The sequence below is a fragment of the Geotrypetes seraphini genome, chromosome 1, assembly GCF_902459505.1.
Source record: "Geotrypetes seraphini chromosome 1, aGeoSer1.1, whole genome shotgun sequence".
Taxonomy (NCBI): domain Eukaryota; kingdom Metazoa; phylum Chordata; class Amphibia; order Gymnophiona; family Dermophiidae; genus Geotrypetes; species Geotrypetes seraphini.
Genome location: NC_047084.1, coordinates 119311330 through 119338779, shown reverse-complemented (window position 1 = coordinate 119338779; position 27450 = coordinate 119311330). Strand labels below are relative to the sequence as shown.

General features: G+C 43.7%; 1 protein-coding gene across 1 annotated transcript in view; it reads right to left on the bottom strand.

The window, feature by feature from the left end:
- Positions 1–21653, bottom strand: part of LOC117356932 (long-chain-fatty-acid--CoA ligase ACSBG2-like) — a 102682-nt gene extending 81029 nt beyond the window's left edge. Inside the window, exons 1-2 of the mRNA XM_033936894.1 lie at positions 20160–21653; positions 2591–2712 (exon numbers count right to left, since the gene is read on the bottom strand). Coding sequence (XP_033792785.1) covers positions 2591–2712; positions 20160–20331 — 294 coding nt within the window. The 5' untranslated portion in view covers positions 20332–21653. The remainder of the gene's footprint in view (positions 1–2590; positions 2713–20159) is intronic.
- Positions 21654–27450: the final 5797 nt, after the last annotated feature.

The window sequence follows — 27450 nt, the reverse complement described above, 5'->3', positions numbered from 1 at the left end:
CGAAATACTTCTTAATGCTGCAAAGCTTCCAAAGCACCGAAAAAACAATAAATCAGTATGTTTTTCCAATGTAAGATGTTTATCCAACGTTACTCCCAGTATTTTTATAGATTGTTCAATGTGAGATGGACAGAAGTTACTGAAAAGACAAGAAAAAAATAACGCTTTGGCAGCTGCTTTCATGGAGTGTCTGTTTATTTATGGTCATTTACCCTAAATCAGTTGCTACATAGTAATCCCATGGCCCACAATATCTAACTGAATGTGCATCCCCCTATATTGCGCTCCAGAAGCTGGCTATACCATTGAGAAGAGTTAAGGCTGCAAACGGTGAGGGTGGGGTGTCCTAGCATCCGGATGGCTTTTCAAAACCTGGCACTTTGTCGTACGTAAAAGCTATTTTACTTTATGGAGATTGCGAACAATTAGACCTTACTTTGAATTCTCTGCCTTCAAATTATTGGTCCAGTCGCTCCTATTGAGTCTCCTTGACTATTGTAACATTGTTTATCTGTCAACCACCAAGAAAGAACTGTCAAGATTACTATGAATTCAAAAGACGGCAGTCAGATTGATCTACGGATTGAAGAACTGCGATCATGTTACGTTGTTTTATGGCCTGTGGAGACCGGGTACTGTTTAAGCTGGCCTGTTTCTGCTATAAGGTTCTGCACGGCTTAGCTCCTATCTATCTGGTTGATAGTTTCTCCATAGCTACATATAAATACAGTGGTACCTTGGTTTACGAGCATAATCTGTTCCAGGATCGTAATCCAAAATGCTCGTTTTTCAAAGCAAAGTTCCCCATAGGTTTTAATGCAAACTCAGAAGATTTGTTCCACAACCGAAGTTTGCAATGGTGGCCTAGGGGTGAGTACCTGTCTGCAGGTGCTGCACAGCGATTCCAAAGTGGTGCCTTCCTTGCCTCGGGGTCCCCATGCAGCTGCCCTCCTGCTTCAGCGATGCCTCTGCCGTCCATCAGCGCTCTCCCGGCTCCCATCTAAACCGACCGCCATCCTGAATGAGCATGTGCGCGACTTCTCTCTCCTCTCCTAAGTCAGCCTGTCCCCCGACAACACGCTCACCATGTACAAGGACGTCCTGGGTGCTTGTACGTGGTGAGCGTGTTGTTGGGGCAGTGGCTGACTTAGGAGAGGAGAGAGAAGTCGCGCGCATGCTCATTCAGGATGGCCAGTTTAGATGGGAGCCGGGAGAGCGCTGACGGAAGGCAGAGGCATCGCTGAAGCAGGAGGGCAGCCGCATGGGGACCCCGAGGCAAGGAAGGCACCACTTTGGAATCACTGTGCAGCACCCGCAGGCAAGTACTCACCCCTGGGCCACCATTGCTGAGTGCTCATTTATCGGGGCAGTGCTCGGTTTACAAGACAAAAGTTTGCTGAGTGTTTTGCTCGTCTTGCAAAACACTCGCAAACTGGTGCACTCGTAAACCGAGGTACCACTGTATAGTAGAAAAGCTCAGGCCTTGTTTGATTTTCCTTCTGTAAAGTGTTGTAAAAGTAAGAAATTCCTTAATCACTCTTTAGCATCTCAGGCAGCCTCTCACGAAAAAGAATTTCACTCATTGCTGCTCACAGCTGATTCTTATAAACATTTCAGAAAACAGCTGAAAACCTAATATTTGACTACTTAATTCATTCTATTTCATGGATCATGTTTATCATTAATCTTTTGTAAACCGCATAGAACTTTTTGGTAATGCGGTTAATAAGTACAATGTAATGTAATGCTTGACACTTGGACTCAGGTAGTTTGTTCCAGCAATATGGGGCAGCAAGATGAAAGGAATGAAGTCTGGAATTGGCAGTGGAGGAGGAGGGTACAGATTACAGAGACTTATCCGATGAGCGGAGTACCCAGGGGGAGTGTGGGTAGAGATGACAGAGGAGAGATACTGAGGAGCTGAGGAGCAAATACACTTGTAGGTCAGTAAGAAGAGTTTGAGTTGTATGCGGACATGGATATGGAGCCAATGAAGTGACTTGAGGAGAGGAGTAATGAGGGCATAACGCCATTGGCTGAATAGGAGGCGTGCAGCCGAGTTGTGAACAGATTGAAGGGGAGAGAGATGGTTTAGTGGAAGGCCAGTGAGAAGCAGGTTGCAGTAGTCTAGGCGAGAGTTGATGAGGCTTTTCAGTCAACTTTTGAACAAGGGAAGTGAAAGGACATGCCGCACGGACTCAGGTAGTTTATTCCAGACATACGGGGCAGCGAGATGAAAGGAACAAAGTCTGGAATTGGTAGTGGAGGATAAAAACAACTTATCTGAGGATTGAAACACCAAACTACAGTATTAATTATCAATAATAACCACATAATATAATTATAAGGAGGAGAAACCATGTCGCTAAGAATTAACCTTCGAGAATGCCAAGTTCATCACTTGCACAAGATATCCCAAAAGATAGAACATGAAAGGGAATCAGACTTGATATACTGGCTTTCTGTGGTTACAATCACAGCGGTTTACATATGGAGTGCTAAGTGATTTGCCCAGAGAGACAAGGAGCTGTAGCATGAATCAAATCCAGTTCCCCAGGTTGTCAGGCTGCTTTAGCATGTGGTTTCTTACCAGGGTAAGTGCTGGATGAGATGTGAATCTTTTAGAAAACAGGAAGCAGCAGCGTTTGGCGTTCATGCTCTTCCTCCCCATCATTCTTGGGTTATCATCTTTGACTCCTTCTAGCCTGTTTCCTGAGAAGGAAAAGGAAGAGAAAAGTGTAATAGTCAGACTGTGATAATATCTTTATTCTGACAAGCGTGGTTATTCTGGGGGGTCATTAGCTGAGCGGGAGGACCTGGATCGCCAAGATCCCTACTGATGGGAGCTAATGATACTCTGCTAGCAGTATGCATTCAAATCAGAATTTAGACAAGATTACACGCCAAAATCAATCCCACAGAAAATGCCTGACAGGGTCAGAATTGCCTCTCCAGACTGAAGGGTTAGAGTTAGGATTACCAGAATTTATGTCAGTAAAATCTGGACCCCCTAGACCTGCCCCCAGGCCCGCCCATCTCTGCCCCTTCCAGTTTCTCCTCATACGTCTTCTGGCGTAAGCCTCCTATCATTTTCGTCGCCCTCCTCTGGACCGCCTCAAGTCTTCTTATGTCCTTCGCCAGATACGGTCTCCAAAATTGAACACAATACTCCAAATGGGGCCTTACCAATGACCTGTACAGGGGCATCAACACCTTCTTCCTTCTACTGACTACGCCTCTCTTTATACAACTCAGCATCCTTCTGGCAGCAGCCACTGCTTTGTCACACTGTTTTTTCACCTTTAGATCTTCGGACAATATCACCCTAAGGTCCCTCTCCCTGTCCGTGCATATCAGCTTCTCTCCTCCCAGCATATACGGTTCCTTCCTATTATTAATCCCCAAATGCATTACTCTGCATTTCTTTGCATTGAATTTTAGTTGCCAGGCATTAGACCATTCCTCTAACTTTTGCAGATCCTTTTTCATATTTTCCACTCCTTCTTCGGTATCTACTCTGTTACAAATCTTGGTATCATCTGCAAAAAGGCACACTTTTCCTTCTAACCCTTCAGCAATGTCACTTACAAACATATTGAACAGGATTAGCCCCAGCACTGATCCCTGAGGGACTCCACTACTCACCTTTCCTTCCTTCGAGCGACTTCCATTAACCACCACCCTCTGGCGTCTGTCCGACAGCCAGTTTCTGACCCAGTTCACCACTTTGGGTCCTATCTTCAGCCCTTCAAGTTTGTTCAACAGCCTCCTATGAGGAACTGTATCAAAGGCTTTGCTGAAATCCAAGTAAATTACATCTAGCATATGTCCTCGATCCAGCTCTCTGGTCACCCAATCAAAAAATTCAATCAGGTTCGTTTGGCACGATTTACCTTTTGTAAAGCCATGTTGCCTCGGATCCTGTAACCCATTAGATTCAAGGAAATACACTATCCTTTCTTTCAGCAACACTTCCATTATTTTTCCAACAACTGAAGTGAGGCTCACCGGCCTGTAGTTTCCTGCTTCATCCCTGTGACCACTTTTATGAATAGGGACCACATCCGCTCTCCTCCAGTCCCCAGGAATCACTCCCGTCTCCAGAGATTTGTTGAACAAGTCTTTAATAGGACTCGCCAGAACCTCTCTGAGCTCCCTTAGTATCCTGGGATGGATCCTGTCTGGTCCCATCGCTTTGTCCACCTTCAGTTTTTCAAGTTGCTCATAAACACCCTCCTCCGTGAACGGCGCAGAATCTACTCCATTTTCTCGTGTAACTTTGCTAGACAATCTCGGTCCTTCTCCAGGATTTTCTTCTGTGAACATAGAACAGAAGTATTTGTTTAGCACATTTGCTTTCTCCTAATCACTTTCCACATATTGGTTCCCAGCATCTTTTAGCCTAGCAATTCCATTTTTCATCTTCCTCCTTTCACTAATATATCTGAAAAAATTTTTGTCTACCTTTTTTACATTTTTAGCCATATGTTCTTCTGCCTGTGCTTTCGCCAGACGTATCTCTCTCTTGGCTTCTTTCAGTTTCACCCTGTAGTCCTTTCTGCTCTCCTCTTCTTGTTTTTTTTTATATTTCACGAACGCCAACTCTTTCACCTTTATTTTCTCAGCCACTAGGTTGGAGAACCATATCGGCTTCCTTTTTCTCTTGTTTTTATTGATTTTCTTCACATAAAGGTCCGTAGCCATTTTTATCGCTCCTTTCAGCTTAGACCACTGTCTTTCCATAAGAACATAAGCGTTGCCTCTGCCGGGTCAGACCAGGGGTCCATCGTGCCCGGCAGTCCGCTCCCGCGGTGGCCCCCCAGGTCCATGACCTGAAAGTGTTTCCTACCTAACCTGAAATATCCATACCCTATTCGCTCAATGTCCTGTACGGTAAACCTCTATCTGTACCCTGTTATCCCCTTCGCTTCCAGGAAGTCATCCAGTCCCTTTTTGAACCCCAGAATTGTACTCTGTCTTATTACCTCTCCGGGAAGCGCGTTCCAGGTGTCCACCACCCTCTGAGTGAAGAAGAACCTCCTTGCATTCGTTATGAATCTGTCTCCTCTCAGTTTTTCTGAATGACCTCTTGTTTTAGTTGTCCCTGCTAGTCTAAAGAATCTGTCCCTCTCCACCTTCTCTATGCCTTTCATGATTTTATAAGTTTCTATCATGTCCCCTCTCAGTCTCCGCTTCTCCAGGGTAAAGAGCCCCAGCCTGTCTAACCGTTCGGCATATGAAAGGTTCTCCATACCCTTTATCATCCTCGTTGCCCTCCTCTGGACCCTTTCGAGTACTGCCATGTCCTTCTTGAGGTATGGCGACCAGTATTGGACGCAGTATTCCAGATGTGGGCGCACCATTGCTCGATACAGTGGCACTTCTCTTATGTCCTCCCATCCTAACAGCTCTTTCTTCAGGTACTCTCCCATTGCATTAAAGTCCGTACGTTTGAAATCTAGGACTTTATGTATCGTGCGGCCGCTCTCCACTTTAGCCGTTATATCAAACCAAACCGTTTGATGATCGCTACTTCCCAGGTGAGCACCCACTCGAACACAGGTTTCCTATGATAACATTGTGGTTATTTGAGTATGGTTTTTTGTGCAAGGTTTTCTTGATTTGTCATTATCAAGTTTCAAGTTTAATAGTTGTTTTGATTAATCGCTTAATCGTATTTCAAAGCGATGAACAAATTAAAATTACAATTTCTGGGAAATTATACAAAACAGAACAATACATATTAACTTACAATATTAACAAAAAAAAAAAAAAAATTACGATTATGATTACAAACTTGAGAACACAAGGAAAGGAGGGAGATGAAATACAAATCATTATAGGAAAGTAGAACAAAAAAGGAAAAATACAAAATGAATAACAAAAAAAAACAGTGTAATATAGTACAATAAAATATTCTAAGCTACAGTAAGTTTCGTCAATTATCAAAAGCGTCTTTAAAGAGAAATGTTTTAAGTTATTTGAAATTTCATTAAAAAATTTTTATCAACAGGGGCTGGGGCAAGGCTGGGAGGAAGGGGTTTCACTGCAGAGAGCCCCACAATTGTTAAGATCGACTCCGGAAAGAAAAATACTGGAATTGCCCTATTTCCTGGATGTGCTAAAATGGGCTTAGCGTGTGGGGAAAGTCCCGCGTTGGCTCACACAAAGCCCATTTATTAGACCACGTTACTAAACATACCCTTTAGTTTCAATTTTCACAAACTGAGGAAATCCAAGCCTGTTCCATTGACTTCAGAACACTTTAATACTATAGCATGATCAATTACATCAAAGAAACACTTGCCCAAGTAGATGCACAGATTATTGATATCAATCTTGCTTTTATACCATAAAACCCAGTTGGTAAGGATGCAAGATGCCAGAGGACTATGGAAATTCTCTATTTACTTAAATAAAAATGGAAGACTTGAAACAAGCCGTTTTATAATTTGAATTCATAAGTTGTGACCTGAGGGAAGCTTAATTTCCACTACTATTGGCTTCCATTTGAGGCTGGAATATTGTTTAAATTTGGGTCTCACTGTTTTAAAGCACTTCAAGGCAGGCTCTTGGGTATTTGGTAGATCAATTTGCTCGTTTTTACTTTTGTCATGTAAATCGCGCATTAGGAGTTACTTCATTATCAAGGGCTCCTTTTACAAAGCCGCGCTAGTGCTTTTATCGTGCGCACGCTAGCCGCAAATCTACCGTCTGCTCAAAAGGAGGTGGTAGTGGCTAGCGCATGCGGAAATTTAGTGCGTGCTATTCTGTGCGTTAAGGCCCTAGCGCAGCTTTGTAAAAGGAGCCCCAAGTTTCAAGTTTTTATTAAAATTTGATAGAATCACTTATCAATTGTCTAAGCAAGTTAACAATTTAAAATGGTGGGGTTCAAATAAAAAAACACCAATAAGAATACAAATATCTTAAAGAAGTTAAAACAAAATTAATTAAGTGATGTACTCACTTTTAAATCGTTACTATACAAAACCCCAGCTTTTATTTACAAAGCTTTAATTCCATATACTTCTCCTAAAATTTTAAGATCTAATGAACAACTTTTATTGGTCATTCCTACTCTTAAAATCATAAATACTCGAACCACACGACACCACAGACATGGAATTCTCTCCCACTTTATTTAAGAGAGGAGAAGAATCTGGATAAATTCAAGAGCCAACTTAAGAGCTTTCTTTTTAAAGATGCTTTCAATGTCTAATTGAAATGTTAATTGCTCTTTCTATCTGCTTTCTATTTTATTCTTTTGTGCATTTTTATTTCCAATAATTTATTTGTTTTTCCCATTCCTTTTGTATTTTACCTTTAATCGTTTTCTCTTTCCTATCATAAATTGTATTTCTTCCCCTTCTACCCCATTGTTTCCCTGTTATAGTTTTAATTACCTTGTTTTAATTTGTCTGTTTTTTATGATTTTTATATTGTTGTTAATGTTTACCTCTTATTTTTTGTACATTTTAGAAATTTATGTTATTTTTTGTACATCGCTTAGTAATTGTGATAGGCGATTAATCAAATAACTAATAAACTTGAAACTTGTACTTAATATTGAAAAAAGGGGGGGAATTGGCTCACAGTAAGAATTCTCCCAAAAGGGAAAGTTTGAAAGGAAAAAGTAAAATTGAGATTAAATTTAAATAATATTAGGCAGGCCTGTAATACATAAGCCCCTTATATATAATGGACATCAGTATGAGCCTTTCGAATGGCACGTAAAGTTTTTTGGCTCAGGCTGTAACTCACTGATGACTAGCATCAACCAGACAAAAGTCTAGATAAGAACTGCCTCATACATCATGTTGTCCTTTATGTGTGAAAAAAAACAAACGTAAATAAATAAATGCCTTTCAACCATTCACTCCTGGAAAAAGTATAGCAAATAATCTCCCAAGACGTAATGAATTAAATTAAAGTGCCAATAGCTGTAAAGTAATATTGAACAGACTAGACTAAACTTACAAGAAACGAAAGGCAGAAGAGAAGAAAAGGAGGCGAAATACTGCCTATTGTTTCTTTGGAAAGCTTGAAGTGCAAAAGAATGAAAAGTGATTAGTATCAAAGGCTTCTTTGAATAGATGGCTCCTGAGAAGGCCTTTAAAGCGGTCTAAGGGCTAGATTCACTAAGCAAACCGATCGTGTACCGATCGATATGCGTCAGCTTTGTGACCCGATTTCCCTCTGACCCAATTCACTAACCTGTGTACCGATCCATGCATGCAAATGAGGGGAAACGGCATGCAAAGAAGGCAGGGACGCGATTCACAAAAAAAAAAAAAGACACCGACTGGGCTGACCGATCCAAAATAAGTGGCTGCTGAGGACCAGTTGCTCAGGTCCTTTCCAACTGCCCTGCCTTCAGCCCCAATCTCCTGCTCTCTACCCCGATCTGCTGCCTGCCCCAATCTCCTGCCCTTCCCCACAGTGCAAGCCCGTGGTTTTAACCCGCAGGCTTAAAACAGGTTACAACCACGTGCTTGCAAAAAAAAAAAAAAAAAGGTTTCCTGCTGAGAGCATGTGCAGACCATCTACAGGCAAGGAAGATGGTGTGCACATGCTCAAGGATCGCTCTCTAACGATCTGTGCGGTCAGTGGGAGGCATGCCAACGATTGCCCCCATTTGCATGCAGGTTTTTAGTAAATTTGTCGGCCTGCATGCAAACGGACACGGATCGAAGGTTAGTGAATCTAGCCCTAAGTTATTTTCTTCCCTCACAAAAGTGGGCAGGGCGTTCCAAAGTTGAGGGGCAACCACGGAAAAAGTGTCTTGACATTTAGTGCCGATAATTTGCAACAAGGAAACGGTAAGTAATTTATGGTCTGAAGATCTGAGGAGGCATGATGGCTCATATGAGATCAGGTATTTTTCAATAAACTGGGGGGATTTGGTCTGAAGTGTTTTGAAAGTTATTCGTGTTTCCTTCCGTTAGCTTATCAGGCAGCCAGCTGGGATGTTGAGTTTCGCAAATTGCTCGTGCTTTCATCGTCCTATATGCACTTCAGAAATGATTAAAATCAACTGATTGTTTTAATGGCTGCTATATTTGTAGGAAATACACTGATTTGAAGGATATTGTTATACAGCTTTCTTTTTATTTTTTTGTAAACCCCATTGAACTGAAAGGTTTTGCAGTCTAAAAATGAAATGTTATCATTTCTATAGTGCTGAAAGGCATACGCAGTGATGTACATTTAACAGATGGTCCCTGCTCAGAAGAACTTACAATCTAATTTGTACAGACAGGGTTGGGGAGTTTCTTGCAGAGAGAATGATAGGATGGACATAGGTAAATTACAGAATGGGAGTTAGGGGTTGAAAGGAGCCTTGAAAAAGTGGGCTTTTAGCTTGGATTTGAATACTACTAGACGCAAAGTTTGAAGTATTGACTCAGGCAGTCTGTTCCAGGCATATGAGGCAGCAAAATAGAAAGGACGGGATCTGGAGTGGGCATTGGAGGAGGAAAGTATGGATAGGAGGGACTTGCCTGATGAATAGAGTTCACACGGGGGAGAATAGGAGGAGATAAGTGAGGAGAGATATTGAGGGGCTGCACTTGTAAGTCAGTAAGAGGAGTCTGAACTGTATTCGGAAATGGATGGGGAACCAGTTGAAGTGACCCGAGGAGAGGGATAATGTGAGTATGGCAGCTTTCATGGAATATAAGTCATGTAGCAGAATTTTGAATGGACTGAAGGGGAGAAAGATAGTTGAGCGGAAGACTTGAGAGAAATAGTTGCAGTAAACTGAGGGTGTGGAAAAGGGTTTTGGCAGTGTGCTTGGAAAGGAGAAGTCGGATTTTGGTAATATTATAGAGGAAGAAGCGGCAGGCTTTAGCGGTTTGTTGTATCTGAGTGGAGAAGGAGAGAGAGGAGTCAACCCTGAGGTTGTGAGCTGACAGGGAGGAGGAGAGTGTTGCCCATAGAAATAGAGAATGATCACGAGGGCAAAACAATGGTTAATGAAGGAGAGAACAAGACCCATCCGGCATCCGGGGTCTAAAAAATACACAAACATTTCAAAACATTGATACAAAATAAAATATAAAATAATATATAAATTAAAATATACAATAACAGTATGATTGCAAATGAAATAAAATATGGAGTAGCCAGAGATTACAAATAAATTAAAATATATATGGAATATATAAGATATATAAAGACACATTACATCAAAAGCAAAAATGAGAGAGCAACACAGACACCAACCCCCCTTTTACAAAACTGTGATAGTGGTTTTTAACGCTGACCAGTGTGCTGCTCCCGATGCTTTCCTAATGAGTGTTGGGAGCAGCGTGGAGCATTCAGTGTGCCGGCCGACGCTAAAAACCACTCTCAAGGTTTTGTAAAAAGGGAGGGGGGGGGCAAATCCTTACAGGTCTCAATGTCAGATTGTTTCCTAGATAAACTACGGAAAATATCAGTCCATTAATTTGAAGAACTGTATAAATGGATCATCATAACTTCATGACACAGAAACATAAAAAGAAGTCACCCAGAAAAGATAACTGCAATTATGTCCATTCTTTATTTTTTAATATCAAATCATTTTTATTATAGTTTGAAAAAATTAAGAGCAGTACATACAAAACAATCATTTGAAATACATAACTGAGATCTTCAGTTTGACCAACAACTACAATCAATGTAATGGAAATACAGTGGTACCTCGGAATCCAAACACCCCAGAACTCGAATTTGGAATCCAAACCTTTTTTAAATTAAATTTTGCCCCAGAATCCGAACGTATGGGAACTGCAAGCGGTGCTCAGCCCAAAGCTTCCCCTCTGACGCAGCTTCCTGTTTCCACCTGGGAGGGAAGCTTTGGGCTGAGCACCGCTTGCAGTTGCTGTTGTCTATCTTGCTGCCTATGCCGGCGGGGGCCCGATCTGTGTGACCAAGGAACGGATTAATCCAGTTTCTATTATTTTCAATGGGAAAAAATTGTCTTGAAACTTGAACATTTTGGAATTCAAACAGGGTTCTGGAACGGATTAAGTTCGGATTCCAAGGTACCACTGTATACATGTAATGTATGGGCAAATGTATGAACATAGAAACATAAACACAGAGCCAGTAACCAAGCTCAAGAAATCAACAGGTGATCTAGAGAAAGATCATATATAAACCAAAAGGTAACAATTACCAGAAACACAAGATGTAATATATCATTTCATAATCTATATTAGTATAAAGGAGAGTACAGTATGTCTAAATTGCAATGAATTTAGAGGGATATTAAGACACTTTACCAATTTGAAAGAGGTGCCCAGAATAACTCATATTTCTGGAATTTATGTTTACGAAGCCAGATCAATTTCTCCATGTCAGCAATATGCCAAATTTTATCTAGCTATAAACACAGGGGGGGGGGGGGGGAGGAGAACAGATACTGAGGAGCTGCAGAGGAAATACATTTGTGGGTCAGTAAGAGGAGTTTGACCTGTTTGTGGAAATGGATAGGGAGCCAATGAAGGGACTTGAACAGAGGGGTAATGTGGGCATAGTGCCATTGGCGGAATATGAGGGGTGCAGCAGAGTTCTGAACAGATGGAAGGGGAGAGAGATGGTTTAGCGGAAAGCCAGCAAGAAGCAGGTTTCCAATGCCTAAGAGGTGATACTGAGCAACACTTAAGCAGACAGTGCCACTGAATATCACTCCCCCCAAGTGGGCAGGTCAGGGGCAGCACTGGGAAGAGCCCGGGGGTTATGTGGGTGCTGGCAATATTTAGTGCCAGGGCGCACATAGCTAAGTGGGTTAGTTTAGGACAGCTCAAAAGCTGTCCTAAATTAAAGGTTTAGCTCTGTGGGCCCAGCAATGAATACTGGACCTCACTTGTATAACTATTTTCTAACTTGATAGCCCTTCGCCCATCCCCTTTCTGGTCTCCAAAATAGCTCCCTCCCTCCTACCAACCCACAAGAATCAAAAGTCCTCCTCTCCTCCAAAATTCCCCCCCCTCCCCGGGCCTACCTGATATCCCTGGTGATACGTAAAAGTTCCTGCCCCTTGCGGCTTCCCTTAGTAAATGGCAGCTATGAATTCTTGCGGCAGCTTGTGATACTACAAAGTATTGTATCATGATCTGGAAGGCATTTGCCGAGGGGTAGGAGCAAAGGGACTTTGGTTTAGAGAATGACAAGGGTACCATTTACTGTGGGAAACTGTGGTCACCACAGTAAATCCACAGGAATGGAGACATTTGCAACTGGTTTACCACAGGAATGGGGACAAGACCTTTCACCGCCCCGCAGGAATGGGGACGAGACCTTTTACCGCCAATTGACGTCGGGGAGAGGAATGCTGGTCGGCCCGGTAGGGCAGGGAGAGCTTGGGGCGGCAGCGGCTTTGGGGGCCTGTTACCCGATAGTGGCGGCGGTGGCTTGAGGGCCTTTTCCCATATGGCAGCGGCAGTGGCTTGGGGGAGGGCATGAAGAAAGAAAGAAAGGGGGCAGGCAGGGAGACAGAAGGAAAGAAGGGAAACAAAAAAAAAAGGGGGCATGAAGAGACAAAAAAAAAAAGGGAGGCAGGAGAAAGAAAGGTCAGGGAGAGAGGAAGAAAAAGTTGGGGGAGAAAATGAGGTCTGGAGGAGAGGAAGTATACAGGCTGAAAGCAGGGAAGGTAGGAAAAATGATTTTATTTTAAATTTAGTGATAAAAATGTGTCTGAATTTATATCTGCTGTCTATATTTTGCACTATGGCCCCCTTTTACTAAACCGCAATAGCGGTTTTTAGTGCAGGGAGCCTATGAGTGTCGAGAGCAGCGCTGGGCATTTAGTGCAGCTCCCTGCGCTAAAAACTGCTATTGTGGTTTAGTAAAAAGGGAGGGGGGTATATTTGTCTATTTTTGTATGGTTGTTACTGAGGTGACAGTGCACAGAGTCATCTGCCTTGACCTCTTTGAAAAAACCCCGGAATAGGAATGATAATTAACATTTTCTCTGCATATGGTGTGCTTTGTGTTTTTTAAAAATTTTATTGTTGGTAGATCATTTTGACTTGGTCATTTTAAAAGTAGCTCCCAAGCCCAAAAAGCGTGGGCACCCCTGCTGTAGGCGATTGTTTCCTGGAACAACTTGTCAAGGAAAATACTAGAGGAAATGCAATTCTGGACTTAATTCTAAATGGCCTGCGAGGACCGGCACAAGATGTAGAAGTAGAAGGGACGCTGGGAAGCAGCAATCACAATATGATCCGCTTTGATCTGGACGCAGGGGAGAAACATCGGTCCAAAATGACAGCCACGGCACTGAACTTCAGAAAAGGGAATTACGAAGGGATGAGACTCATGGTAGGGAAGATTAAGAAGAGGATAAGCACTGTAAAAATGCTAGAGCAAGCTTGGTCCCTTTTTAAGGCGCAAAATCTATATATACCACATATCAACAAGGGATCCAAGAGGAAAAAGAACAAAGAACCAGCGTGGCTCACTGTAGAGGTGAAGGAAGCAATCAGACAAGAAAACTTAATTTAAGGAATGGAAAAGGTCAAAAACGGATGAAAACTGGAACAAGCACAAACAACATCAACGCAGGGGCCAAAAGAGACGAGGAAAAAATAGCTCAGGAGGCGATGAACTTCAAGCCATTCTTTCGATATATTAAAATAGAAACAGAGTATGATGGCAGAAAAGGGACGTTGGCTCAACAGGTCTGCCCACTCGAATAACCCAGCTCCCTAAGCACTTCCTCAAAGTGAATCCACATGTTTATCCCATTTATTTTTAAAATCGAGCACGTTGTTGGCCTCTACAACCTGAAGTGGAAGATCATTCCAACGATCAACCACCCTTTCGATGAAGAAATACTTCCTAATGTCACCATGAAATCTCCCACCCCTGATTTTTAGCGGATGCCCTCTTGTCGCCGTAGGTTCTGCAAGGAAAAAGATATCTTCTTCCACCTCCACATGGCCAGTAACATATTTGAACATCTCTATCATGTCTCCCCTCTCTCTGCGTTCCTAGAGAGAGTATAGTTGTAACTTACCTAGACATTCTTCATATGGGAGATCCTTGAGTCCTGAGACCATCCTCGTGGCCAATCTCTGAACTGATTCTATTCTCAGTACATCCTTTTGATAAAGTGGCCTCCAAAACTGAACACAGTATTCCAGATGTGGTCTCACCATGGACCTGTAAAGTGGCATTACCACTTCGGGCTTTTGGCTGACAAAACTTCTCCGGATGCAACCCAACATTTGTCTATCCTTGGATGAAGCTTTCTCCACTTGATTGGCAGCCTTCTTATCTTCACTAATGATTACTCCCAGGTCCCGTTCTGTAACAGTTCTAGTTAAGGTCTCACCGTTCAGAGTGTAGGTTTGCAAGGGTTTCCGCTACCAAGGTGCATAACTTTACACTTCTTGGCATTAAAGCTCAGCTGCCAAATAGTAGACCATTGCTCCAGTAAAAGTAGGTCCTATGTCATAGTGTCAGGTACGGTACCTCTGCCCACTACATTGCATAATTTAGCGTCGTCGGCAAATAATGCAATTTTACCCTGAAGTCCCTGAGGCAGATCCCGTATGAAGATATTAAATAGGATTGGACCCAGGACCGAGCCCTGCGGTACTCCACTGAACACCTCTGACGTTTCGGAGGGAGTACCGTTTATCACCACCCTTTGAAGTCTGCCACTGAGCCAGTCTTTAATCCATGCAGTTAATGTTTCTCCTAGTCCCAGCGAGCTCATCTTGTTCAATAATCTACGGTGTGGGACACTATCAAAAGCCTTACTGAAGTCCAGATACACTACATCCAGGGACTTTCCCTTATCTAGTTTTTTTGTTACCCAGTCAAAGAAGCTGATTAGATTGGATTGGCAGGACCTTCCCTTTGTAAATCCATGCTGGTGGGGATCCCTCAGCCTCTCATCATCCAGAACCATATCTAATTTGTGTTTAATCAACGTTTCCATAAGTTTACACACTATTGATGTAAGACTTACCGGACTGTAATTTGCAGTCTCTAACCTGCATCCCTTTTTGTGAAGCGGAATGACGTTAGCTGTTTTCCAGTCTAATGGAACTTTTCCCGTGCTCAGAGAAAGATTGAAGAGCGCGGCTAACGGTTCTGCCAGGACATCTCTCAATTCCCTAAACACTCTGAGGTGCAATTTATCCGGTCCCATGGCTTTGTTCACTTTGAGCCTTGATAATTCTTGGTAGATGCTGCTGGTAGTAAATTCAAAATTCCTGAATGGGTCTTCTGAGCTCTCCCTTGTTTGCAGCTGTGGACCGGATCCCGGCGCCTCACAGGTAAAGACTGAGCAGAAGTATTTGTTTGGTAGTTTGGCTTTATTGGAGTCCGATTCTGCATAGGTACCGTCGGGTTTCCTTAGGCGCACTATCCCATCTGTATTCCTCTTTCTATCATTAACATACCTGAAAAAGGATTTATCCCCTTTTTTAATATTCATAGCTAACTTTTCTTCCATCTGGAGTTTGGTGTTTCTGACCGCTGTTTTGACAGTTCTAGATTTCTCTAGATAAGCTTCTTTGACTTTTAGTCGTGATTAATTCTTTGTCTATGTCGTCCTGTTGTTTAGGAGGTCTGTATACAATGCCCAGATACAGGCATTTGCCACTTCCCCTGGCAAGGTTCATCCAGAGGGACTCCCCTGTATATTTAACACCTGTGATTCTGGTAACTTTGATTTCCTCCTTGATATATAGCACTACCCCTCCTCCGTTTTTGCCTTCTCTGTCTCGGTGGAGTAAATTATATCCTGGTATAGCCACATCCCATCCATGGGAATCCGAGAACCAGGTTTCAGATATTGCTACCACAGCTAGGTCGGTGCTTCTCATTTCCGTCTCTAATTCCAGAATTTTATTGCCTAAACTGCGGGCATTAATGTACATAGCCTTCCATACTTCGTGTTTGCCTGGTCGGTGTGGAGATTTTCCCGTTTGATTTAGTGTGTCCCTTATTTCCCCATTTGAGTTATTTTGTCCCTTTTGAGTTAGTTTATCCCCTACAGTACTGTCTGCAATGAAAGTACTTACCTCAGACTCAGTAATGGAGTGGTTACTTACCATACCAGGATGAGAGTGGGTACCCTCCCCCAACTCACCTACTTTAAAGCCCTTTGGAGCAGGCGAGCCAGTTGTCTACCGAAAACATTCTTCTCTCTTCTGGTCAGGTGGAGCCCGTCTGGTCCCTGTAGTCCTTGAAGTGCCTCTCCATGGTCCAGGAAACCGAAGTTCATCTCTCTGCACCATCCGCGAAGGAAGCGATGGGACCATTGGCTGACCATGGAATAAAGGGAGCACTAAAAGAGGACAAAGCAATTGCTGACAAGCTGAACACATTTTTTGCGTCTGTATTTACCAAAGATGTACACAGCATACCGGAACCCATCAGGCTATTTGCTGGAAACGAAGACAGAAAGCTGACAGGATTGATGGTCAGTCTAGAGGAGGTGTGTAGGCTTAAGAGTGATAAATCCCCGGGACCGGATGGCATCCATCCGAGGGTCATCAAGGAACTGAAAGGGACCATAACAGAACTGCTTCAACAAATAGCCAATCTGTCGATCAAATCGGGAAAGATTCCGGAAGACTGGAAGGTGGCAAATGTTACGCCGATCTTCAAGAAAGATTCGAGGGGAGATCCGGGAAACTACAGACCTGTGAGTCTGACCTCGGTACTGGGAAAGATGGTAGAATCACTGATAAAGGACAGCATCATTGATCATCTTGACGGACACGGGCTGATGAGGACCAGTCAGCACGGTTTTAGCAAAGGCAGATCGTGTTTGACGAACTTGCTGCACTTCTTTGAGGGAGTAAGCAGACTAGGGCGATCTGGTCAACATTGTATATCTGTATTTTCAGAAGGCGTTCGACAAGGTTCCACATGAACGACTACTTCGGAAAATTGAGAGCCATGGAATCAAGGGTGAAATACTCACGTGGATTAAAAACTGGCTGGAGCATAGGAAACAGAGAGTGGGGGTAAATGGACAATATTCGGACTGGAAGAGCATCACCAGTGGGGTGCCACAGAGCTCGGTGCTTGGACCCATGCTTTTTAACATCTTTTTAAACGATGTGGACATAGGTACGACGAGCGAGGTAATTAAATTTGCGGACAATACAAAGTTATTCAGAGTGGTGAAGACGCAGGGGAATTGCGAAGATCTACAACATGACATAATCAGGCTCGAGGAATGGGCATCGACATGGCAGATGAGGTTCAAAGTGGATCAGTGTAAAGTGATGCATGTCGGTAACAAAAATCTCATGCATGAATACAGGATGTCCAGGCAGTACTTGGAGAGACCTCCCAGGAAAGGGACTTGGGAGTTCTGATCGACAAGTTGATGAAGCTGTCCACACAATGTGCGGCGGCGGCAAAAAGGGCAAACAGAATGCTAGGAATGATAAAGAAGGGGATCATGAACAGATCAGAGGTTATCGTACCGGGCCATGGTGCGCCCTCACCTGGAGTACTACATCCAGTACTTGTCGCCATACATGAAGAAGGACACGGTACTACTCGAAAGGGTCCAGAGAAGAGCGACTAAGATGGTTAAGGGGTTGGAGGAGCTGCCGTACAGCAAAAGATTAGAGAAACTGGGCCTCTTCTCCCTCGAACAGAGGAGACTGAGACGGGGCATGATCGAAACATTCAAGGTTCTGAAGGGGATAGACTTAGTAGATAAGGACAGGTTGTTCACCCTCTCCTAGGTAGGGAGAACAAGAGGGCACTCTTTAAAGTTGAAAGGGGATAGATTCCGTACAAACGTAAGAAAGTTCTTCTTCACCCAGAGAGTAGTAGAAAGCTGGAATGCTCTTCCGGAGGCTGTTATAGGGGAAAGTTAGACAAAGTTAGACAAGTTCCTGCTGAACAAGAACAGACGCTGGTAAGGCTAGTCTCAGTTAGGGTGCTGATCATTGACCATGAGCGGACTGCTGGGCATGATGGACCACTGGTCTGACCCAGCAGTGGCAATTCTTATGTTCTTATGCTTGTGCGGATGGGATCTGACAGTTTTCGGGGACCGAGCTTGCGGGGCGGAGATGAGGACTGAGCTTGTGGGGACAGGGCGGGAACAGTGATAAATATATCCCTGTGCCATTCTCTTCTTTGGATCTGTACCCAACCCCTACAGACCAACAGGATCATCAGGTAGGTTTGGAAGGAAGCCAGAAAGTCGGAGGGAGGGCTTTAAAGTTTAAAAAATAGCTAAGTGGGTCCCAGCTGATATTCACCCAGGGCAGCATTTATTTATTTAAAAATGTATATACTGTCTACATCTAGACGGTTTCCATCAAAACATTATTACCTGTGTTATATGGGCCCTAGCTGACTATTGGCTGGGACCTACAAAGGTTCTGGCAGCCAACTCTACAGAAATGAGCCCCCAGCACTGAATATTGTGGACTAATTTAGTCGGGGATAGTATAGGTTAAAAAATGCTGACCACTGCCAGCTGAATATCTGGGGGATTAGTACAGTATATAGATACTATTCTGCCTGCAAGATTACCTCTCCCCACACTCTCTACCCATCATATAAGTCTCTCTGATCTGTACCCTTTTCCTCTATAGCCAACTCCAAACTCCATCCCTTTTACTTTGCTAAACCATATGCCTGGAACAAACTGCCTGACTCGGTATGTCAGGCTCCGTTTCTGGCAGTATTGAAATGCAGACTCAAAGCCCACTTTTTTGAAGATACTTTCAATTCCAAACTCCAACCCACCTTCTAAGCACTAATATCTGTCTTATAATTCTGTCTATAATTCCCTCAACTGAGCAGTGTATTGATGCACCTTCTTATCCAGTTTGTCTGTCTTGACTAGAGTGTAAGCACTTTCCAGAACGAACTGTCTCTTCTGTGTTTTGACCAAGATGACAAAGGAGATGGAACTCCTCATATGAGGAAAGACTAAAACAGTTAGGGCTCTTCAGCTTGAAAAAGAGACGGCTAAGAGGAGGTATGATTGAAGTCTACAAAATCCTGAGTGGAGTAGAAGGGGTGCAAATGGATCGATTTTTCACTCCGTTACAAATTACAAAGACTAGGGGACACTCGATGAAATTGCAGGGAAATACTTTTAAAACAAATAGGAAGAAATATTTTTTCACTCAGAGAATAGTTAAGTTCTGGAACACATTGCCAGAGGTTGTGGTATGAGCAGATAGCATAGATGGTTTTAAGAAAGGTTTGGACAATTTCCTGGAGAAAAAGTCCATAGTCTGTTATTGAGAAAGACATGGGGGAAGCCTCTGATTGCCCTGGATCAGTAGCATGGAATGTTGCTACTCTTTGGGTTTTGGCCAGGTACTAGTGAGCTGGATTGGCCACCGTGAGAATGGGCTATTGGGCTAGATAACCATTGGTCTGACCCAGTAAGGCTATTCTTATGTTCTTGTAATTGTAAATTTAGTTTTTATATATTATTATATTACATTAGTGATTTCTATTCCACCTGTACCTTGCGGTTCTAAACAGAAGATAGCTGGACATTTGGAGGAGTGTGTGGTGCAGTGGTTGGATCTACAGCCTCAGCACCCTGGGGTTGTGGGTTCAAACCCCGTGCTGCTCCTTGTGACCCTGGGAATGTCACTTAATCCTCCATAGCCCCAGGTACGTTAGATAGATTGTGAGCCCACCGGGACAGAGAGGGAAAATGCTTGAGTACCTGATTGTAAAAACCGCTTAGATAACCTTGATAGGTGGTATATAAAATCTTAATAAATTTGAATTTGAAACTGCATTTCCAGGAGAATTACATAACATTGAAGAAAGCAGGTTTCTGGTTACAAATAGAGGTTACATATTGAGGTTTCGGATGTTTTAAGACATTGAGGAGACCAATCAAGCAGGTTACAATACTTTAAAAGAAAGCCGGAATTCGGTTATATATTGAGGATTTAGTATGTGTTTCAGTTTGTTGATTTTTAATTGTTTTACACAGAATTGTTGGATGTTATCGATTAATACATTTTTAAAATAAAAATAAGAGACAGGAAGTCCATGCTTTTCCTTAAACCTCATAGGGGCCTGAGAAGCAGTGAGATGGAGAATGAGAGGAAATAAAGGTGGGGAAAAGAAAGCAGGGTTAATAAGATAACAGAAAGCAAAGGATTAAAAGGCAAAGAAGAGGTAGGTTAAATCAGATGACCCACTTTTACAGTTGAAAGACTGGCCTCTCGATTCCTCTTGATTGACTATGTGCATCTCAGCTGTACAAGCAGCTCCATCACCAAAGAATGCAAAGCTGAACCTCTTGCAGTAGGACAGGAGGTTGTGATCTCCATGAAATCTGTGAGCACACACAGTGAGATTAAGGACCAGCATTTCTCCTTTGCTTAATGTTCCGTTGGGGAAGTCCTAGACAGATGGACAGGGGTTTCTCCTTGTCTGTTCTGAACGTGCCTCTCAGTTTTTCCTTCACTTATTTGTTCCTGTGGTTCCTCCCACTCTTGTAGGTGTTGGCACTGCTTGTGGAGCTCTCTGTTGGGGTCAGGTCCTTTTCTTGACTGTCCTAATTTGCCCTTTCCTCAGTTTTGTCTGATCCATGAACCACAGCCTGGGGTTAAAGACTATAAGCAGAGTCAGCTCTCACAATCTGCTTCTCATACAAGTACTGTTGAAATATCTGGACATGTTCCATCAATGCAAAGGGCATCACACTCAAGACTGTCAAAATGCCAGTTGGCTGACCTAGCCAGTAAGTCAGCATCATCTCCTCTGCCACTCCTACATCCCTAAAAGCAGTCTGAAGATAAGCATAAGCTCTAAAATACAGCACACACTAAGAAACAAGACATATAATAGGCCTTCCAGTGTTCTCAATTTCATTCCTTGTGGGAAATGGTCTATTGGAAAATTAGAGATGATTTGATAATTGCATTTCCCCCTTGATCTTAAGATGCACCTGTTGAAGCCCTCCTCTTTCTCCAATGGGAGTTTTTTTATTAAAATGGAACAAACCCAAGAACTGGAAGTGTAGAAGCCATTTAGAAATTAACAGAAAGCATTTGCCAGAGGTTGTGGTAAAAGCAGATAGTGTAAATGGTTTTAAGAAAGGTTTGAACAATTTCCTGGAGGAAAAGTCCATACAGTAATCTGTTATTGAGAGAGACATGGGGGAAGCCACTGCTTGTCCTGGATCACTAGCATGGAATGTTGGTCTAACCCACAGAGGCTATGCTTATGTTCTTACGATAAAGTATCTCATGAAAGACTCCTGAGGGAATTAGAAAGTCATGTGATAGGAGGTCATGTTCTATTATGCATTAAATACTGGTTAAAAGACAGAAAACAAAGAGTAGGATTATAAGGTCAATATTCTTAAAGGAGACAGGTTCCCCATGAATCTGTACTGGGATCACTGCTTTAACATATTTAAGTATAACCTGGGGAAACAGGAATAATGAGTAATCAGATTTGGTTATAACGCAAAGTTATTCAAAGTTGCTCAATCACAAGATTGTGAAAACTTGCAAGAGGACTTGGCAAGACTGGGAGATTGGATATCACCTTACACAGCAATCCAGTAACTGACAGTAGAGAAAGACCTGCTTGGTCATAAGAACATAAGAATAGTCCCACTGGGTCAGACCAATGGTCCATCAAGCCCAATAGCCCGTTCTCATGTGGCCAATCCAGGTCACTAGTACCTGGCCAAAACCCAAGGAGTAGCAATATTCCATGATACCGATCCAGGGCAAGCAGTGGCTTCCCCCATGTCTTTCTCAATAACAGACTATGGTCTTTACCTCCAGGAACTTGTCCAAAACTTTCTTAAAACCAGCTACGCTATCCGCTCTTACCACAACCTCTGGCAACCCATTCCAGAGCTTAGCTCTGTCAGGCATACCATACCTCAACCTTGGCTCACTCCTAGTGTCCGTTATATTCCTGCACCCCACTGTACTGAGCGCCATTGGCTCAAATCTCGCACATGTGCTTTCTTCACTTTAAATTCATGATGACCTCCTTTAATTCTGCACTTACACGGGTCAAGCAAGACTACTACATCCAACTAACTCACTCTCTTTCTTCCAACCCTCCTCTCTTTGCCATGCTTAATTCCCTCCTCAAAGCGCCCCCACTTCCGACCCCTCCTTCTCTCCCCAGATAATGGCTGATTACTTTCATGACAAGGTCCGCAAGATCGCCCTGAGTTCACTATAAAGTCACTTCCTTCTCCCCTACCTACCATCTACTCTCCTGAACTTCAACCTCACACCTCCCCTTCATCCTTCACCCAAACAGCTCAGGAAGCTTCTCCTGTCTGGCCCCTCCCATTTGTCAACTATTGCTGACTTTTCTGCCTTCTCTGTAATCACAGAGGAAGAAACTGCACAACTTCTGTCCTCATCCAAGCCTAGTACATGCCCGTCAGACCTTATTCCCACCCCTCTACTTGACCCCATCTCACATACTGTTATCACTCCCATATGCCATATTCTCAATCTATCTCTTTCCACTGCAACTGTCCCTGCTGCCTTCAAACATGCGGAGGTTAAGCCGCTTCTCAATAAACCCTCGCTGGACCCCCCTCCTGCCCATCCAACTATCGTCTTGTCTCCCTTCTTCCGTTCCTATCCATGATACACGAGCGTGCTCTTCTCCATTGCTACCTGGACTTCCTTTCAACTCGACAGATTCTCGATCCTCTATAATCTGGTTTTCGCCCCAACACTCCATAGAGACTGCCCTCACTAAGGTCTGCCATGACTTGTTCATGGCCAGATCTAAGGGCCTTTACTCTATCCTTATCCTTCTTGACCTGTCTGCTGCCTTTGATACTGATTTATATCAGGCTCAAAAGTTTTAAGACCTCTTTAGAAATCAAAACAGTGAATCGTCAGGTAAAAAAAGGCCTTAAGATGTTTGTCTAAGTATTCAGACCCATAGACCTCAGAAGTACCGTGCTGTATATCTAATCTCTTCAAAGAACATACAGACCAATTGCGGCACCCATGGTCGTCATAGGTCTCTATAACATTTTTTAGTTTTTAAATTTTTATCTTAGTTTTTTAGCTTATAGATATTTAGCATATCAAAAAAGTACTTATCTTTCATCTATGCGGGTGGGGGTACGCGCTCCGACATAGACTACGTTTCGCCCCGAATGGGCTGTATCAAGGAATCCCCCTTATATCATGTATAGATTTTAAAATCTATAGCGGGAAGCATGAGTCGCTTGATATAAGGGGGATTCCTTGATACAGCCCATTCGGGGCGAAACGTAGTCTATGTCGGAGCGCGTAACCCCACCCGCATAGATGAAAGATAAGTACTTTTTTGATATGCTAAATATCTATAAGCTAAAAAACTAAGATAAAAATTTAAAAACTAAAAAATGTTATAGAGACCTATGACGACCATGGGTGCCGCAATTGGTCTGTATGTTCTTTGAAGAGATTAGACATACAGCACGGTACTTCTGAGGTCTATGGGTCTGAATACTTAGACAAACATCTTAGGGCCTTTTTTTACCTGACGATTCACTGCCTTTGATACTGTACATCACAGCTTACTCATTGATATGCTGTCCTCGTTTGGATTCCATGATTCTGTCCTCTCCTGGTTTACCTCCTACCTTTCCCAAAGCACCTTTAGTGTATGTGTTGGTGGGTCCTCTTCTGCTGCTACCCCGCTAGCGATTGGTGTACCCCAATCTTAGGATCTCTCTCTCTACACCTCTTCCTTCGGTGCCCTGATCTCCTCATATGGCTTCCAGTATCACCTTCATGCTGATGACTCCCAGCTCTACCTATCTACACCTGAAATTTCACCTAAAGTTCAAGAAAAGTCTCTGCTTGTTTGGCTGGCATTGCTGCCTGGATGTCCTGCCGTCATCTGAAAATAAATATGTCCAAGACTGAGCTGCTCCTCTTTGCTCCTAAACCCTCTGCTCCTCCAACTTTTCCTTTCTTGCATCTCAGTAAATAATACTGTCATTGTTCCAGTCTTCTCTGCTTGTAACCTTGGAGTGGTCTTCCATTCTGACCTCTCATTTTCTACGTATATCCACAAGCTGCTAAGGCCTGTTGCTTCTATCTCTTCAATATCACCAAAATTCACCCCTTCCTCTCTGAGCACACTACCTGGACCCTTGACCAAGCTCTCGTAACTTCACATTTAGATTACTATAATCTACTCCTAACTGGTAACCCTCAGTGCCTCCTCTCCCCTTTGCAATCTGTGCAAAACTCTGCTGTGCAACTCATCTTCTACCAACCTCGCTATGCTCATGTCACCCCTCTCAAGTCACTTCACTGGCTCCCTATCTGCCATCGCATACAGTTCATGATCTTATTGCTGATCTGTAGTGTTGCCCGATTCACGATTCGAATCGGTTCACCGATTCACTTCGGGTGAATTGATTCGAATTGGTTCCCGATTCGGCTGACCCTCCCCCTTCGCCCCCTAAAGCAGGAGCGGCAGTGCTGCTCTTGCTGGCCAGCCGCTGCTGCACCTGCTTTAGAGGGCGAGGGGGGTCAGTCGGGAAGTGCTGCTGTTGGCTTCCCCCCTGGCGTCCGTTTACCCCCCAGCGTTCGGCTTCCCCCCTGGCCTCCCCGCACCGTTTACCATTGAGCAGCCTGCAGACAAGATCGCGATGCCAGCATTGCATCTGAGCTGTTTCCTCCACCGCGATCCTGCCTCTGACGTCAGAGGAGGGGCGGGACCTCGGCAGAGGAAACAGCTCAGAAGCAGTGCAAAGATCGCTGGCATCGCGATTTTGTCTGCAGGCTGCTCAACAGTAAATGGTGCGGGGAGGCCAGGGGGAAAGCCGGACACCAGTGGGAGGCCAGGGGGAACACGCAGGTCTTCTGGGGGTTGTGTGAGCAGTCCTTTGGGGTGGTGGGTGGGACAGGCCTTCAGGGGGGACATGCAGGCAAGTGTTCAGGGGAAGGTGCAGGCCTTCAAAGGGGGGGACAGGCCTTCAGGGGGGGACAGGCAGGCCTTCAGGGGTGGGATGCAGACCTTTAAGGGGGGGATAGGCCTTTAAGGGGGGGACTAGCCTTCAAGGGGGAAACAGCCTTCAGGGATGGTGGCACAGGCCTTCAGGGGGGACAGGGAGGCCTTTAGGGGTGGGGTGCAGGCGTTCAGGGGGACAGACCTTCAGGGGAGGGGGCCCTGATGTAGAAGTACACGGAGGGAGGGAAGGGGGGGTTCAAAGTGATGTGCATATGCCGGACTTTGGGGGGAAGAAATAATGGGTCTGAAAATAGAGGAGAGGGAGAGAGATGATGGACAATGGGATTTAGGGAGGGAAGGAACAAAAAGGGAGAGAAGTTGGACACAAGGGATGGTGTGGAGGGGGGATAGAGATACTGGAAAGGAGGGTAGTTGGGAAAAGAAAGAGAGATGATGAACCCTGGGGTGGTGGGAAAAGAGGGAGAGATGCTGGAAGGGGGAAACGGGCCTTCGGGGATGGTGGCACAGGCCTTCTGGGGGAAACAAGCCTTCAGGGATGGTGGCACAGGCCTTCAGGGGGGACAGGCAGGCCTTTAGGGGTGGGGTGCAGGGTTTCAGGGGGGACAGACCTTCAGGGGAGGGGGGCCCTGTAGAAGTACCCTGTAGAAGAAATAATGGGTCTGAAAATAGAGGACAAGGAGAGAGATGATGGACAATGGGATTTGGGGAGGGAAGGAACAGAAAAGGAGAGAAGTTGGACACAAGGGATGGTGTGGAGGGGGGGATAGAGATACTGGATAGGAGGGTTGGGAAAAGAAAGGGAGAGATGGTGGACCCTGGGGTGGTGGGAAAAGAGGGAGATGCTGGATGAAAGGGTAGTTAAGAAAAGTGGATCTGTGGAGGGAGATGAAAAAAAGGAAAGATGCCAGACCTCCTGGGGAGGGAAGGGAAACGGAAGGGGAGGACAGCGATGGCAAATAGATGGTTAGCATGAAGAAAGAAGGAGACCCTGGCAAGCAAGTTATCAGAAGACAACCAGAGCCTGGGACCATCAAGATTTGAATAATGACCAGACAACAAAAGGTAGAAAAACTAATTTTATTTTCTGTTTTGTAATTTCAATATGTCAGATTTGAAACATGTATCCTGCCAGAGCTGGTGTTAGACCGCAAACGTGAGCTAGGATTTAACAGAGAGAGGAAAAGTCTTTTTTGTTTGTTTATTTTGTTTACACCACAGCACCAGTGTGGTTAGGAGAAGGCAAAGGGGGTGAAGAGGCTATAAAATAAAACCACCAGGAAGCTTGGAAAAAAACACACCCAATTGGGCAGGAAAATCTAATCAAATCAAAAAACCATTCAATAGGCTGAATCAAATCAAAATTTTTATTTTCTGAATCGGGCAGCACTACTGACCTATAAGTGTGCTCTCTCCTCGCTTCTCTCTCCTTATACACCTCCCAGAGAACTCTGTTCCTCAGATAAGTCACTCTTAATGTTACCCTTCTCCTCCACTGCCAATTCCAGACTTCGTTGTTCCTTTCATCTAGCTGCCCCCTATACCTAGAATAAATTACCCGAGTTTGTACGTCAAGCCCCTTCCCTTGTTTAAAAGCAGACTGAAAACCCTTTTTGATTATAGCCTTCAATCCTAAACCCTACTCCTCTGCCCTCTGATTAACTGTTCCCCTTAACTGTGTCTATGACATCCTGTTTGTCCGTCTTGTCTGTTTAGATTGTAAGCTCTTTCGAGTAGGGACTGTGTTCTTTGTAACTCTGTAAAGCGCTGCGTGCGTCTGGTAGTGCTATGAAAATTATTCATAGTAGTAGGATAATTACAAAAGTAGAAAATAAAAATGTATAGCTTATTGTAACAAAAATTTCCTACACAAATGAGATTTCAATTGTTTCTGAAACTGAAGCTAAGAAGAACTTGGACAAGTTTCAAGCAGAAAGTAATTTCAAAGTTTAATTGATTAATTTATAAAAGAGCTCTCATGAAAACCCCTAAACTACCCCATCCTCTTTCCTTATTGCCTCAGCGGAATTTTCCATGGACTGTGACTTATAGACACTGATCTTTTATGTATAAATTATGCCCAAATCATATGCCACTGTATCATGCATCCTTTATTATTCACCTTACTTGTATCACTCACTTGATTCTAAAGGGACCCTATCCAAAATTCATCTAAAACTATGCAATGTTTAGTGATATTCTTCATCCAATCTTGAAATGTCAGAAATTAGTTTAGTCATAACCCTTCGTAGCACTAGAGCGTAACCTTATGTAACAATATACTGTAACACCGTGAATGTAAACTGTAACCCATTCTGAGCTCTTTGGGGAGGATGAGATATAAAACCAAATGGATAAATAGTAGTAAGGACAAAAAGCCTCAGGGCACAGCCCAGAACCACTGTCCTCTCGGATCCATTTGTGCCTCGTCATGGCATAAAATCTTCATCACCAAACTTTACGCTACAAAAGAACAATTTTCTTTGATGCACAAAATCTGTACTTTAAAGACAAATTTAATGT